The sequence below is a fragment of the Hyperoodon ampullatus genome (genome assembly GCF_949752795.1).
Source record: "Hyperoodon ampullatus genome assembly, chromosome: 6".
NCBI lineage: Eukaryota > Metazoa > Chordata > Mammalia > Artiodactyla > Ziphiidae > Hyperoodon > Hyperoodon ampullatus.
In genome coordinates, this window is record NC_136919.1 from 70,639,832 (window position 1) to 70,654,672 (window position 14,841).

General features: G+C 39.4%; 1 protein-coding gene across 2 annotated transcripts in view; it reads right to left on the reverse strand.

Moving 5' to 3' along the window:
- Positions 1–7,122, reverse strand: part of RIC1 (RIC1 homolog, RAB6A GEF complex partner 1) — a gene marked incomplete at its 5' end in the record, with an annotated part of 144,488 nt that extends 137,366 nt beyond the window's left edge. For both annotated transcript variants that reach the window (XM_079706868.1, XM_079706867.1), the window contains one exon: positions 6,979–7,122. In XM_079706868.1, coding sequence (XP_079562994.1) covers positions 6,979–7,122 — 144 coding nt within the window. The remainder of the gene's footprint in view (positions 1–6,978) is intronic.
- Between the last annotated feature and the right edge of the window lie 7,719 nt (positions 7,123–14,841).

The following is a 14,841-nucleotide window of genomic DNA, read 5'->3' on the forward strand; positions in this document are numbered from 1 at the left end:
ATTTGTATCTAAAATATATTAAGAATTCTTACAACTCAATGAGACAAACACTCCAATTTTAAAAAAAAGGGGGCAAAGGATTTGCATAGATATTTCACCAAATAAGGTACACAAAAGGCTAATAAGCACATGAAAAGATGTTAAACATGTTTAGTCATTAGGAATATACAAATTAAAGCTACAATGAGATACCACTACAAACCCACTAAATGGCTATAATAAAGAAGATTGACAGAAGCTTGACAACAACAAGTGTTAACAGGATGTGGAGAAACAGACACCTTCATACACTGCTGGTGCGGATGCAAAATGTGACAGCTACTTTGAACATTTTGGCAGTTTCCTAAAAAGCTAAAAACAAACTTACCATACTACCTAGCACTTCCATTCTTAGGTATCTCCCCAAGAGAAATGATAATATATAATCTCACACACAAAAAAGTATACACAGATGTCTACAGTAGCATTATTCATAATGGTCCGAAATCAGAAACAATCAAAATACCCATCAACTGGTGAATGGACTAAAAAAAGATATGGTATATCCACGTAATGGAATAATATTCAGCAATAAAAAGGAGTACCGCCAAATCCAAAGGGACAAAAAGCCAGCCAATGATTTCCTGGGGCCGGAGTGGGAGCAGAGGTTGACTGCAAATGGGCATAATACTTTTGAGGCTGCTATCAATGTTCTAAAACTAGACTGTAATGATGATTGCACAATGCTATTAATTTACTAAAAAATCACTGTACACTTAAAATAGATGTATTTTATACACCTCAATACAGCTGTTTGAAAATTAAACCACAGCAAATTCTACTGTATATTTACAATAATATCCAAAATTTCATATGTAAATTTAGGTATGATTTATGATTGAAATAAGGCAAACACTTGGGGAGACAGGTTTTTCATAGCAACTCAAAGCAAAGCAATTATAATGAACTTAAAAGAAAAGTAAGATACCTTGATTTCAAACAATTGATGTTTGCTGGTCAATTTTTTTTAAAAAGAAGAAAATTAAGCAATTGTCTCACTCTGTGGCAAGTCTGAATTCTAGAACATTTTTAAATGCTTAAACTGTAAATTTATTTTTTCTAACCTGATAAACTGCATAATAAATGCGTTATTTAGCAGTAAATGGAATGCTTTAAGGCAATATTTTCTATACTATTTTAGGTAACATATAAACTCTGTATTAAATAGTTAATCATATGTGAGAAAATAAATTTTTTCAATTCTTCAATCCTTTTGATTTAGGTAAGAGGAAATCTGCATGAGGGGCTAGTTTACTTCTAAATACCTCTCATGTAATCTGCAAACTGCCGTTTTAAAGAAAAAGGTAAGAGCCTTTGGCAGGAAACTAGATTTTCATAACATTCTTTTCATTGTATTCCCTCATGCAGTAACCCTCTATCCATACAAATGGTCCTAGTTTTCCATTTGTAATAAAGATATAAATTAATTTATTTTGAAAGAGAACTTCAAGTCTAAAAGTTAGACTAGATAGGTACTGTGAGGACAGGGCAAAAATCATTAGTGAGGTATGTTAAGAACCTAAATTCAGGAAACTTTGATTCCCATGTTGTAAAGCACACAGTCCACAGTAAACTCAGAATGAATGTTCACGGGTAAAATGGATCACTTCGATAATTCACAAGCACCTGAAGATAAGCAAAATGTCATTAATGTTCTTATTCTGCTTCTTTTGTGTGTGTGACCTTCTTTTTCCATAGATCACATCAATATAAACACATACTAGGAACCAGGAGTTCAACTAGCTGTAATACTGCACAGAGTTTAAGTTTTGGCAAACAGCAGATTATCTAATAATTAAAGAAGGACCCTTTATCATGTACCACTTTTTCCACCAGCTTTAATGAGATATGACTGACATATAACACTGTACAAGTTTAAGATGTACATGTTGACTTGATACACTTATATATTGCAAAATGATTACCACCATAGTCTTAGCTAACACTTGCATCATGTCACATAATTACCATTTCTTTTTTGTAGTGAACACATTGAAAATCTACTCTCACCTAAGCAACTTTCAAGTATATAATACAGTATTATCAACTATAATCACCATGATGTACATGAATTTACACATCTTACAGCTGGAAGTCTACGCTCTTGGACCAACATCTCCCCTTTTCCACCCTTCCCAGCCCCTCCTATCCACCATTCTAGAATGTTTCTATGCATTCAGCTTTTTCAGATTCCATATATGTAAGTATCACACATGAATTGTCTCTGACTTATTCCACTTAGCATAATGCCCTCAAGGTCCTGCCATGTCGCCGCAAATGGTTTAAGATGCCCTTCTTTCTCATGGCTGAATAATATTCCACTGTGTATATGTACCACATCTCCTTTATCCATTCATCTATTGACAGATACTTACGTTACTTCCACATCTTGGCTATTGTGAATAACATGTACCACTTTTCTAATATAATTTGGACTGTGTGTAATAAAAAAGTATTGAATTCACCTTCACTTATATAACCCTCTCTAATCAAATTTTTCTGATTTTAAGTTGTAATTTAGTATTACCACATTTTTTAAGTTACATGTCAACATTTAAAAATCTTCCAATTATTAAAACTTGAAAAAATTCTGTGCTATGCATAGGACAGATATCCTAAATTCATTAATTTATTTTAAATAACTTTTTAAGCATGTGCTTTGTGCAAAGCATTATGGATAATACAAAATAAGATCACTTCTAAAATAACACAATGTTGTAACTCAATTACACTTCAATTAAATAAATAAATAAGACCACTTCTGCACTCCAGAAACTTACAATCTAGTTGGAGAAATAAAGCATGTGTGCAAAACTACAGTACAAACAGTAGTTCATCAAAAAAAAACGAACACTTCTAATTACAGTAAATAAAGAATGACTCACAGAGCAGGATTTCAACAGTAGCTAAAGTTTGAATAATATTCTGATAGGCAGAGATGGGGCAAGAGAGCATTCCAAGAGGGGAGTGTCTCTGGTATCAAACTAAGGAGTTTGAACTTCATTCTTTAACCAACAGTGAACCCTAAATGACTTCCAACCAGTGAGTTTATAAGGAAGGCTCTTTGGAGGCATTAACAGAATAGGGTTGAAAAGGTGAGAAATGGGAGAGCTGGAAAAATATAGGTACAATACAAGTTAAGTTACCTTCCTAAGGTCACACAGTTAACCATACACCTGATTCTTTGAACGTCTATCTCATTGTTTTCCATTATTAGTATACAACAACAAGAGGATAAGTTTCTATTCAGGGTTACTCAAAGACAATTTATTTCATAAGGCCAGTAATTATTTATCTATTTCAGCTTTTTATTAGTAGTGATAACTCACAAAATTTTCATTTATATTAACACACTAATATCTTTGGATAGAATGTTTTTTTCATACAATGTGCCCCTTAATCCCTTTCATATACTGCCTATTTATACTACCTTTTTCACAGGAGGTGTTCATATATTTGAAATAATCAATGACCTGAAAACTGAGATAAGACTAATTTAGAATTAGAGCATTCTAAGGTATCATTTTGTGGTTCACATATGTAGTCTTTTTGTACTCACAGTTAAGCAGTACATTAAAGGAATAATTCTAGGCTCTCTGATACAGTACCAAACACAATTCATCTCACACAACACCCATGTCAATCATAAATCATAATGTGCTTTAAACAGCAGCTTCATCCTCAAAGCTGAAACTAGTCCTTTTACAATACCCTTGGCAGAAATACATCAACTGCTCCATCAAGTAAGTCCCACCTGTAGCATCCCAATCTAACATACATATCAAACCTTTTTTGAGTCCCCTTTTTTGGGTTCCAAAATATATGGATGATCCCTGTTGTAAGCTCAAGTAGTTTTTAAAACGCCTAAGCAGAATCACAAAGTAGAGAAAGCAATTTACATCAACGTGTTACAATGAAAACAAGTCACATCCTCACACTAAAAATAAAATCAAAAAGCAAAATGAGGGCTTCCCTGGTGGCGCAGTGGTTGAGAGTCCGCCTGCCGATGCAGGGGACACGGGTTCGTGCCCCGGTCCGGGAAGATCCCACATGCCGCGGAGCGGCTGGGCCCGTGAGCCATGGCCGCTGAGCCTGCGCGTCCGGAGCCTGTGCTCCGCAACGGGAGAGGCCACAGCAGTGAGAGGCCCGCGTACCGCAAAAAAAAAAAAAAAAAAAAAGCAAAATGAGTATCTACAGAAACTCCTGTTTATTAACACATCTGAAAAGCTATACTACATTTCTCAAACTTGGAGTCAGGAAAGAATTTTGAAGAGATATGATTCTATAACACTGGGATTCCAAATAGCTACTTAGAGTTTATAATAGTAGCTATAAGAGGTATTGATACATATAAGCTCACTAGAAGACCCATAAAATGTACACAAGTTATCCTTAGAGATTTTATTTTCATGTTTCCATTGTCTCATGTCTAATCAACATTTGCCAGACAGCAATTCTTTTAGACATTAAAAAACAAAAAACAGCTAGACTATCAAATGCACGATCCTCCCACAAGGCTAGTTTTTTCTTTTTAAAAATGCATTCCTCCTAAGTGAGTTTAACTTACTGAGAGCCCTAACAAAATTTCAAGTAAGCAAATCGTGTTATATCCTCTCATCTCTTTGAGCATGTTTCTCCCTGTCTCCAAATGCCCTCAAGCTGCTTTTAAGACCTCAAACTCCATAAAACCCTCCTTCAGATCTTCAAAATTCACTTTATTCTGTAAAATTACTTGCATATACAATGTCTCCAAAATCAAAGCTTTCATGTTCTCACGCAAACATTTTAAACCAATTCACTCTAAATTATATAGAAATAACTGATAGCTACTCAATTTAGCTAAAGGTGTTTTCACTTCTAAAAGAAGTCTGTTGACCTAAATTATGTAAGTTAAAATAAATTTAAGTTTAGAAATTTAAAAATCAAAATAGAAACTGGGGTCTGGCACCTGTTCCCCCATTCACCCAGTTATAGACCTTAAATTCATCTGGTCCAATACTTGATCTTTAAAGTGACAGTGATGCCAGAGATCAAAGTTAACCATTCGTAAACCTACAGTACCATGGAGCCTCCTCTAAGGTATTCCTGCATCTCATTTCACATACTTCTGAACCCACAGGTTCTGTACAAACCAACTTTTTGCACAGTGGATCTTAATGGTAGTGGCCCCAGCACTTCTGTAGGAAGTAGCTATCTGTGTGCATGGTAGGAATCTGAAGGAAAGGAGTATGAGTAGTTTTACATTCCAGGATTGCCTTTGATTTATTTAGTATCTAAGTCCAAAAGCAAAAAAAACCTGATATTCTTAATATTCACAATATCCCTAAGAAAGTCAAGGCACATTTTTGTTTCTTCTACAGAGGAATAGTAGCCTACAGGCTTCTGGTCTATTCCTCCTTCAAATTAAGTTTAGTTCCGCCTAAAATTAAGTCAGGTCTGCCCTTTATAGAGATAAGGAAAGTTAAATTTTAGGCTTCACAAACGATTTGTTAAATTAGAGTGAAATTATGTACTAAATTCAGAAGGCAATTTAAAATTCAAGTTCTAATTATTTTTTTCTTTATATGCTTTAAGTATAATAGTTATACACAACCGAATAAAATATTATTCAGTTGGCATACACGATGTAACTGAATTAGTATCTCATTTAAGAACCAAATGATATGCAATACATATATATTCAAAAATGCAATCAAGCACCAGACAGAAGAGTCACACTGTTGTTTTATAACAGCCTATTTTGTTCTGATATATAAAAATTAAATCAGCTAAAACTTAATGGCAAATAGTCTGATTTAAACACTAACTATGATAGTCATATAAAAGAGATACCAGAAATATCTAAATCTCATCATCACTTTTACCAGGGCTGTGTGTGAGGGTAGTCAAGGGCCTTACAGGCATTCAAATGGTCAGATACACAGATGTGACAGTTTTAGCTAATTTAACTAAAGCCAGTATTTCACACAGATCTAACAACGCTAAGGTCACGACCTATTCCCACTTGGTAAAATTAGCTTTGAAAAGAGAACTTTACTCTGACATCGATTAGTACTGCCTTCGGGGGGGGCATTTTTATACTCTGTTTTGTTGCTTTTATAAACAGAACCCGTCACGGAAAATACGGAGTATCCTATCCACCACTTATTTTTCAAGTTATCTACTCAGTAATTAGATACAAGAAATAAAAGAGCAAGATTCACAGAAAGCAAAAACAGAACACCGGTTCACGCTCTTCCCAAATCTTATTACTTCCAGGTGTGAATACCAGGAGCAGCGCGAACAGATTTGAGCTCTACTTCCGCTCCTACTAAACCCCCTACAATTCTCTACAGAAGAGTCCAAGAGCAGCAGAAAAAAGAACTGGCCTGAAAGTGGAAAGGAGATGTTGGGGTGAGGCGAGAAGTTGAATTATCAGAACTTTAGTAAAAAATAACTCTGGCTGTAGTTGCTAGAAATAAGTTATCACAGCATGTAAAGTCTGACACTGGGTAAAGCCCAACAGGCTTTCCCTAACTTCAAAACAATGGCCTTTAGGGCAAGGAAGGTCTAGGAACAAAACAGCGGCCAGATTCCTAATTGCGGAAAGTTTAAACAAATTTGTTCCTCAGCGAATGGGGGAAGGGAGAAGAGGTAAAGTCTGGGCTCTGCCGACGGAGCGCGTGGGGTCCGCACTGTGCGCGGCCGTCGGTCCAACGCAGGGAGGCGCTGGGATTTGGGGCAGCAGCGACGACATCTACCCTGGAGCCCTGGCCGGAGAACGTGTTAGGACCCGGGGGTTCGTGCGGCCGAGTAGGTGGAACAAGGACGCCGACGGCGAAGACGAGTGGCTCCAGCGCGAAGGGGCAGGGGTCCCAGACTCTGGGTGGAAGTTGGGGGCGAGACGATACCGGGACGCCGGGGAGGGAGAGGCGAGAGACAGCGGGCGGCTCTACTTACTCGGTTATACCAGATGCTGAGGCGGGCCGGGGCCAGCACGGCGAAGAAAGTCCTCTGGGGGTCGGACTGAACGTGGAAAGGCGCCTCGGCCGGGCTCCCCAAAGGGCAGAGCAGCCTCTTGGGCCAGCCGCTCAGGAAATACATGGTCCGCGCGGAGCCGCCGACGCCGCGGCGCCCGGCGGCCCCCGGCCCCGTCCGTCACACTCAGCGGCCCGGGGCCGGACGCCCGTCTCCCACACCGCCACCGGCCGAGTCGGCGGCGGCGGCGGTGGCAGCTCAGGGCATTTGCCCGTTGGCCGGGCCGGGCCGAGCCGACGCGAAGCTAAGCGACGAAGTCACCCCCGCGCAGACGGGGCCCAGTGTGGGGGAGGAAGGGGGGGAAAGAGAGAGTCGGGGCCGGGAAGGGGCGGGAGGAGCTGGAAAAGCTGGGAAGGCCCGCCCCGGCCCCGCCCCTTCCTCGGGCCGCCCTGGCGTCACCACGCCGCGCCGCGTGTGTCTGGCCAGGGAGGGCTGCTGCGCGCGCGCGCGTACTGGAGACTTCTCCCCTCCCCCTCCCTCTGCTTTCTGAAACTTTGCCTTGGGCTTCACTTCAACACGCATGCGCCTTTGCCCCGCTCTTGCTCCTCTGCACCTCCCACTTGCAATGTAGAGCGTGTAGTCTGGGCTGGAAGGCGGGACCACCGCCTGAGACTCGGCGACAAGTGGGCCGAGCCAGCGAGACGCAGCTACAAGGCGACTACGAGTTGGAGCCGCCCCTTGCCTGGCCTAGCCAAATTTGACTTCCCTCGCGGATTGGTGCGGCCTCTGGTGGAGGCGGTCCCGGGGCTGCATCGCCGAGGGGGGGTGGGGGTGGGGGGAATTGCAGAGGAGGGCGAGTCACGTGATGCTCCGTGCTTTGGTCCCGGTCCTGGCTTCTGGGCCGTGGTCTCTGTGCTGGGTTGTCGTGTCCCTCGCCCAGTGAGCTTTTCTTGTGTGACAAGGTCTGCAATGAAACCTGGTGGTGAACTTACTGCCCTCATGGAGTTTACCCCCTAGAGGGGCCCTTTATTTCAATTCGTAAATAAACCACCATGAAAGTGCCTGAATCCTGTTCTCTGTCCTTCAGGAATTCTAAATGTAGTGTACATTTTTGAATTCAGTTCGCATATTTCTGTCCCTCTACCAACCATAATGTTAAAGAAGGCGAGGCTTTCTCTTTTGCACTCTCAGTAGGGTATAAGATTTAATTTTAGAGCTGGAACAGACTTTAGAGATTCTGTAGTTCAATGTTTAACTTTTTGGACCCAGGGATCACCTTAACAATACGAGGGTTTTCTTAAGTGTTGACTCTGCAATTACCTCTGAATAGGATGGCAGGAGTGGCGAGGGAATGCGGAGTAGGGGAAGGGGGGGGTCTGGATTAAAAGACTTGCTTCTCATTATCTACTTTTTTGTACAGTCTGAATTTTTCCACGTGTTTTTATTACTTTTTCAATTAAAGGATTTTTAAGTTAGCCCAGGTTTTAAAAAAAATGTTAGCTCACATGAAAAAGTAGCAAGATAAACAGCAAAAGAGGAAACAAAGTAACTTAATCTGTATCAGATGTAGTATTGTAGCTGGTATTCATAACAAAATATGTAACTTTCCATAATTTTCCTAAACATTCAGTGCATTCCCCAGAAGGCGATCAAAGAACCCAGGATTCCTCAAATCAAAGTTGAAATCGTCTCACTGCTCACCAGCCTCTTGTGGTCAGACCGTGTCTCCTTCCTGGTGTTTTTTTTATGACAAACAGCAAAGCAGCCTGGAACATAGTAAGAATAGTAAACTCAAAATATTTGTCAAAGGAAACTTTGGATGAAACCGTGATCCAGCTGAACTGTACCATTAGACAAATAAAGAGGCCCAGAGTGGTTTCTTGGCTTGCCAATATAAAATTGTAGAAGAATAACAGTGGCATCATACTGTCATCTAACATTCTCAGATTCAGTTATGCACTTGGCAGAAAGAGAGAGGAAATTAAAATAAGTTACAGGGCACCAGTTCCACTGGCAAAATTTCCTGAGAGTGTATTCGTCCCAGGTCTCCTTCAGAGGTTCTTTGTTCTCACGTGCTTCCTAAATGTTAGCATTTAACTGCACTCAAGCACATTTTAAGGAACTTCTAAGTAATTTTCATTGCTCTCAGTTTTAACTTTACTTGCTGGCTTTAGAATCTAATTTCCCTGCCACACTCCTTTGTAGCATTTAAGGTTTGCAGAATATTTTCAAATGCATGACTTGATTTCGTTCCACAGTAAATCTTCAAGGTAGGTAATACTGGTGTGATGTTATTCTCACTTTCTTAATGAGGAAACAGGACCAGAGTGGTGAACATGCCTAAGTCACATGGCCTGAAGAGAACTGGCCTGCCTTCTACAGATCTAGTGATCTTTGGATTGAACTGAACTGTGGTAGCTGCTCCAGGCAGTGAGACCCTGTAGGCCTTTCACCCTGTGGGGGGAAAAGTAAAATATCTGACTCTCCACAATCCCTTACTTAAGAGTTCCCCCATTGTGATAGAAACCTTATGAACTGGACTTTCCAGCTTTCAAATATCAGTGTAATGTTACTCTAAATACACTAGCATTCTTGTGCCCCGGATGTTCCTTCTCTTCCTTTCCCTACACCACCACCGTCACTCTCAAGTCAAACTTAATGAACTCTATTCTGAGCTAAGACTGAGGTGTAAGTGAACATCAATAGGTATGTGTTGGGCTTCCCTGGTGGCGCAGTGGTTGGGAGTCCGCCTGCCGATGCAGGGGATGCGGGTTCATGCCCCGCTCCGGGAGGATCCCACATGCTGTGGAGCGGCTGGGCCCGTGAGCCATGGCCACTGAGCCTGCGTGTCCGGATCCTGTGCTCCGAAACGGGAGAGGCCACAACAGTGAGAGGCCCGCGTACCGCAAAAAAAAAAAAAAAAAAAAAAAAGGTATGTGGGTTCATGTATCAAATTAATGGGTTTTTTTAATTAGAAGAAATGTTGGTACACAGAAACAGAGGTACATTTATAAACGGTTGGTGGAAGTATAATTTGGTGCAATTTTTCTAAAGAGTAGTTGGTATTACGTTTAAGAGAGATCTTAAAGATATGCACACCTTTGGCCCCAACTATTTCTTTTCCTATGATTATTTTCTAAGAAATAAACACCAATATGTACAGAGTTTAGCTTTAAGAATGTACCCCACAAAGGTGTAGCTAAGAGGAAGTAATCCAAATGTCCCCCAAAAGACATTAATTATAGTCCTTCCTTACAATGGAATATCTTGCAAAAATAAAAAATTATGTTGGGGAAGAATATGTAATCATATAGAAGTATATTCACTATATATTATGAAATAATGAAAGCAGAAAAAAGGCAGTATGTAAAATATCCTATGTTCATGAAAAAAAAAGTGTAAAAATGCCTAGAAAAAAAAAGGAAGAAAATGCACTAAAATTCTGGTATTTACCCCTGACTATGGTGTTTTTTATGTTCTTTTGGGGGCTTTTCTGTATTTTCCAAATTGTCTATAACGAACACATGTTACTTCTGTAATGAAAAACAATTATGTAAAACAACGTTAAATTGCTCATGACTGATAATGCCCCACTTGCCTGCTTTAAGTGGGGCCTGCAGTGCTGGCAAATCAGGGAGGAATGTAGTAACGTGGAGCTTCAGGCACTGTCCCAAGACTGGTGAGAGGAGGATTAGGAGGAAAAGCACCCTGAGTCATCAGACTGAAAGTAGGCTCTCTGCCCTTCGCACATTCACAGACTTCTTATAACAGTACACAGTTGGACTGGAATTTGATCCTTCGCACACCACTCCCAATATGGGGGGAGCTCTATAATAGCTTATCACAGTATTCACCGAAAGTGATACTGCTTTAGTTTTTGACTGTTTAATATGCTTTTTAAAAAATATTTATTTATTTATTTTTGTCTGCGTTGGGTCTTAGTTGATGGCACGTGGGATCTTTCCTACGGCGCACAGGCTTCTCTCTAGTTGTGGCGCAAAGGGGTGGGCACCGGGCTCCAAAGGGTGTGGGTTCTCTAGTTATGGCATGCAGGCTCAGTAGTTGCAGCTCTCGGGCTTAAGTTGCTCCGCGGCATGTGGGATCTTAGTTCCCTAACCAGGGATCGAACCCGCATCTCCTGCATTGGAAGGCGGATTCTTAACCACTGGACCACCAGGGAAGTCCCTAATATGCTTTTAACATTCAACTTTATGACGCTTCTGTTATGTGCAACTGATGTATTTGCTTCTGGGATAGATTCTTGATTATTATTCATCCCCTCCTGAAGATTGATAATATCTCAGCTGAAATGATACAGTGTCTGGGTTTTGCTTCAAGATAATCTGGGGGTGAGTGGAGAAGGTGGAAATACATATGAAACAAGGTTGGCCCTGAGTTGATAATCTAGGAAGCTAAATGATGGGAACTTGGGAGCTCGTCTTGTTATTCCATATGGTTGAAATTTCCATTAAAAAAGTATAAACATTTAAATTTTAAAAAAATCAGGAACTCCATCATGTGTGATTAACCAGTCTACCTTGTTCACAATCCTCATGGTAAATAGTGTTAAATTTTACTTAGAATCATTTAATTAACCATAAAGGCAGAATGGCTTATTATTAATAAGCCTTAACTGATGCAAGTGAGACTCCCTAGGCTGGCACTTGAACACAAACTAGAAAATAAAGTGAGGAAGTCTACTGTTCCTAATAAAGCAAAATGGGAAAAGAGTCACTATTCTTTCCCTTCACTTTGATCTTTTTAGAAATTAAAAAAAAATCGTTGGAAACAGACCTGATTCCACTCAAATAGCAAACAATAACAATCGTTCTGTTTGACCATGTCTCATCCAGTTTTCCAGTATAAAAAATGCCAACCTGAATTTTCTGTGTGTATTCTTTATTAAAATAGCAAGAGGAGTTCAAATGAGAAATTGTTTAACCCCATAATGTGAGACAATAGAGTTCACCATAATTCTAATGACACCTCCCTTTCTTCATTCCCCCCTTCCTCTTCCACCTCCTCCTCCTTCTTTTCCCTCTATATGCAGAGAAATTTCCCTTCATTAATTTGGAGAAAAATTCATATTCATTGCGTTATCTTTTTTATTGCCTGTATTTACCAGTAAGCTTAGAGTCATGTTTAGTGCCCAGGTGTAACAAACCATTCTGGTATATAATAGTTTTGTCTTCTGCGCTATTCTCATCCATTAGTCTTAGGTTTTCCACTAGGTTTAATCTGATAACTTTGAGAATGATAAACCCCAAGTGAGTACAATTCTAGAAACTTAACAGTTTACATGAAAAATTTTTATCAAACCAAACCTTAATATTAACTGTATAACTTATGTTTTATAACAGTTCAAAATGTTATAAAAGGACAACACTCTTCTTTTTTTATTACCTTTTTTAATGGTTTAGCTATTGTGTTGTGGTAAACATATAACATAAAATTTACCATCTTAACTATTTTTAACTGAACAGTTCAGTAGCCTAAGTATATTCACCCTATTGTGAAACAGATCAACAGAACTTTTTCATTTTGCAAAACTGAAACTCTATATCTATTAAACAATAACTTCTCTCTTCCCCTGCCTCCCAGCCCCTGATAACCACCATTCTACTTCCTGTTTCTGTGAGTTTGACTAGTTTAGTTTCCACTTCATGTAAGTGGAATCATACAATGTTTGTCTTTTTTGTGACTGGCTTATTTCACTTAGCATAATGTCCTCAAGGTTCATCCATGTTGTAGACTGTGATAGTATTTCCTTCCTTTTTAAGGATGAATAATATCCCATTGTATATATATAACACACTTTGTTTATGCATTCATCCATTGATGGACACTTGGGTTGCTTCCACATTTTGGCTACTGTGAATAAAGCTGCTGAGAACTTTGGTGTACAAACATCTGTTCAAGTCCCTGCTTTCAATTCCTTTGGCTATGTACCCAGAAGTGGGATGATTAGATCATATGGCAGTTCTATTTTTAATTTTTTGAGGAACTTCCAATACTGTTTTTCATAAAGGTTGCACCATTTTGCAATCCCAGCAACAGTGCACAAGAGTTCCAATTTCTCCACGTCCTCACCTTAAGCTTACTGGTAAATACAGGCAATAAAAAAGATAATGCAATGAATATGAATTTTTCTCCAAATTAATGTGTTTTTTTAATAGTAGCCAACTTCATGGATGTGAGATGATATCTCACTTTGGGTTTTGATTTGAATTTCTCTGATGATTAGTGAAGTTGAACAGCTTTTTATATACTTGTTGGACATTTGTATATCATCTTTGAAGAAATGTTATTATTACCTTTGATACAATGTAACATCAGCAGGTCTGCACAGAAAGACAAAGCTCAAGAGCAAATCTTTTTTTTTTTTTTTTTTTTTTTTGCGGTACGCGGGCCTCTCACTGTTGTGGCCTCTCCCGTTTCGGAACACAGGCTCCGGACGCGCAGGCTCAGCGGCCATGGCTCACGGGCCCAGCCGCTCCGCGGCATGCGGGATCCTCCCGGACCGGGGCACAAACCCGCGTCTCCTGCATCGGCAGGCGGACTCCGAACCACTGCGCCACCAGGGAAGCCTAAGAGCAAATCTTTGAGCTTAAGTTTTGTAGGATGTATTTTAGGTTCTCCATCAAGTTTGAATGTGATTAATCCTTACATTCAGAGAATTGCAGGATTCTTACAAGTATGACATCTTAGTCAGAACGGGCCTTAAATAGTATCCAGTCCAATCTCTAGACCTGATAAGAATATAAGTGGATTCATAGAGTAAGTTTACATATATTTAAAACATAGAAATAATTTATAAAACCACTAAAGAATTAATATAAAACGAACATATCCTTGAAACAACACTCAATACACTTGATTTTAAGTACCTGAGAGATACAGAAAAGTGGCTACATATTAAAAAAAAACTAAAGGGACAGCCATCAAAATATTTGCAGTAGTCATCTCTAGAAAATATAATTATGAATGGTTTTTCTTTTCTTTTTCATTCTGGGCACTTTATGGTTTTTTTTCTTTTATAATCAGAAAAATAGTGCTATTTTTTAATATGTTAATTTGTTATTGAGGAGATCAGTTTTCCCAAAGTGTGGTCCACTCATCACCTGCATCAGAATTGTCTGGAGATACAATTTAAAATGCAGATACCTACAAACTATCATGTATAAAATAAGCTACAAGGATATATTGTACAACATAGGGAATATAGCTGATATTTTATAATAACTATAAATGGAGTCTAACCTTTAAAAATAGTGAATCACTATATTATACACCTGCAACATATAATATTGTATATCAACTATACTTCAATTAAACAAAGAAAAATTAAAAAGAGAATCTGCCACACACAAAAAAATAAAATGTAGATTCCTTGGCCAAGTCCCAGGCTTCCTGAATCAGAATTCCTTGATGGTGTGGCCCAAGAATTAGCATTTTAAACAAATACCCTCATGATTCTCATGCATATTAATAAGGTTGATAAAGAGTTGATTAGGAGTTAAAAAGCTAAAGTGCCTCTTGTTTGTACTCTATATGTGGGCTAGAATCTCTGCACTGAATCTCCAATCCTCCTGTCAGCATGCAAACAAGTCAGAATCCAGGTGCACTGGATTCCTAGGAAGTGTGGGCATGAACCCTCTTCCAGCAAATGTGAATTTTCTTGATTTCCTGATGAAAGAGTTATCCGAAGGGTGTAACAACTCTGCTGTAGAGACCAGATGAGACCAAGTTGTTGAAGTGACCTTAGGTCATTCAGTAGCAATCATCATGAGTGAGCTGAGCCCATGCTTATGGACTACCTGGCCCGTGCTCATCATATTTGTTTTG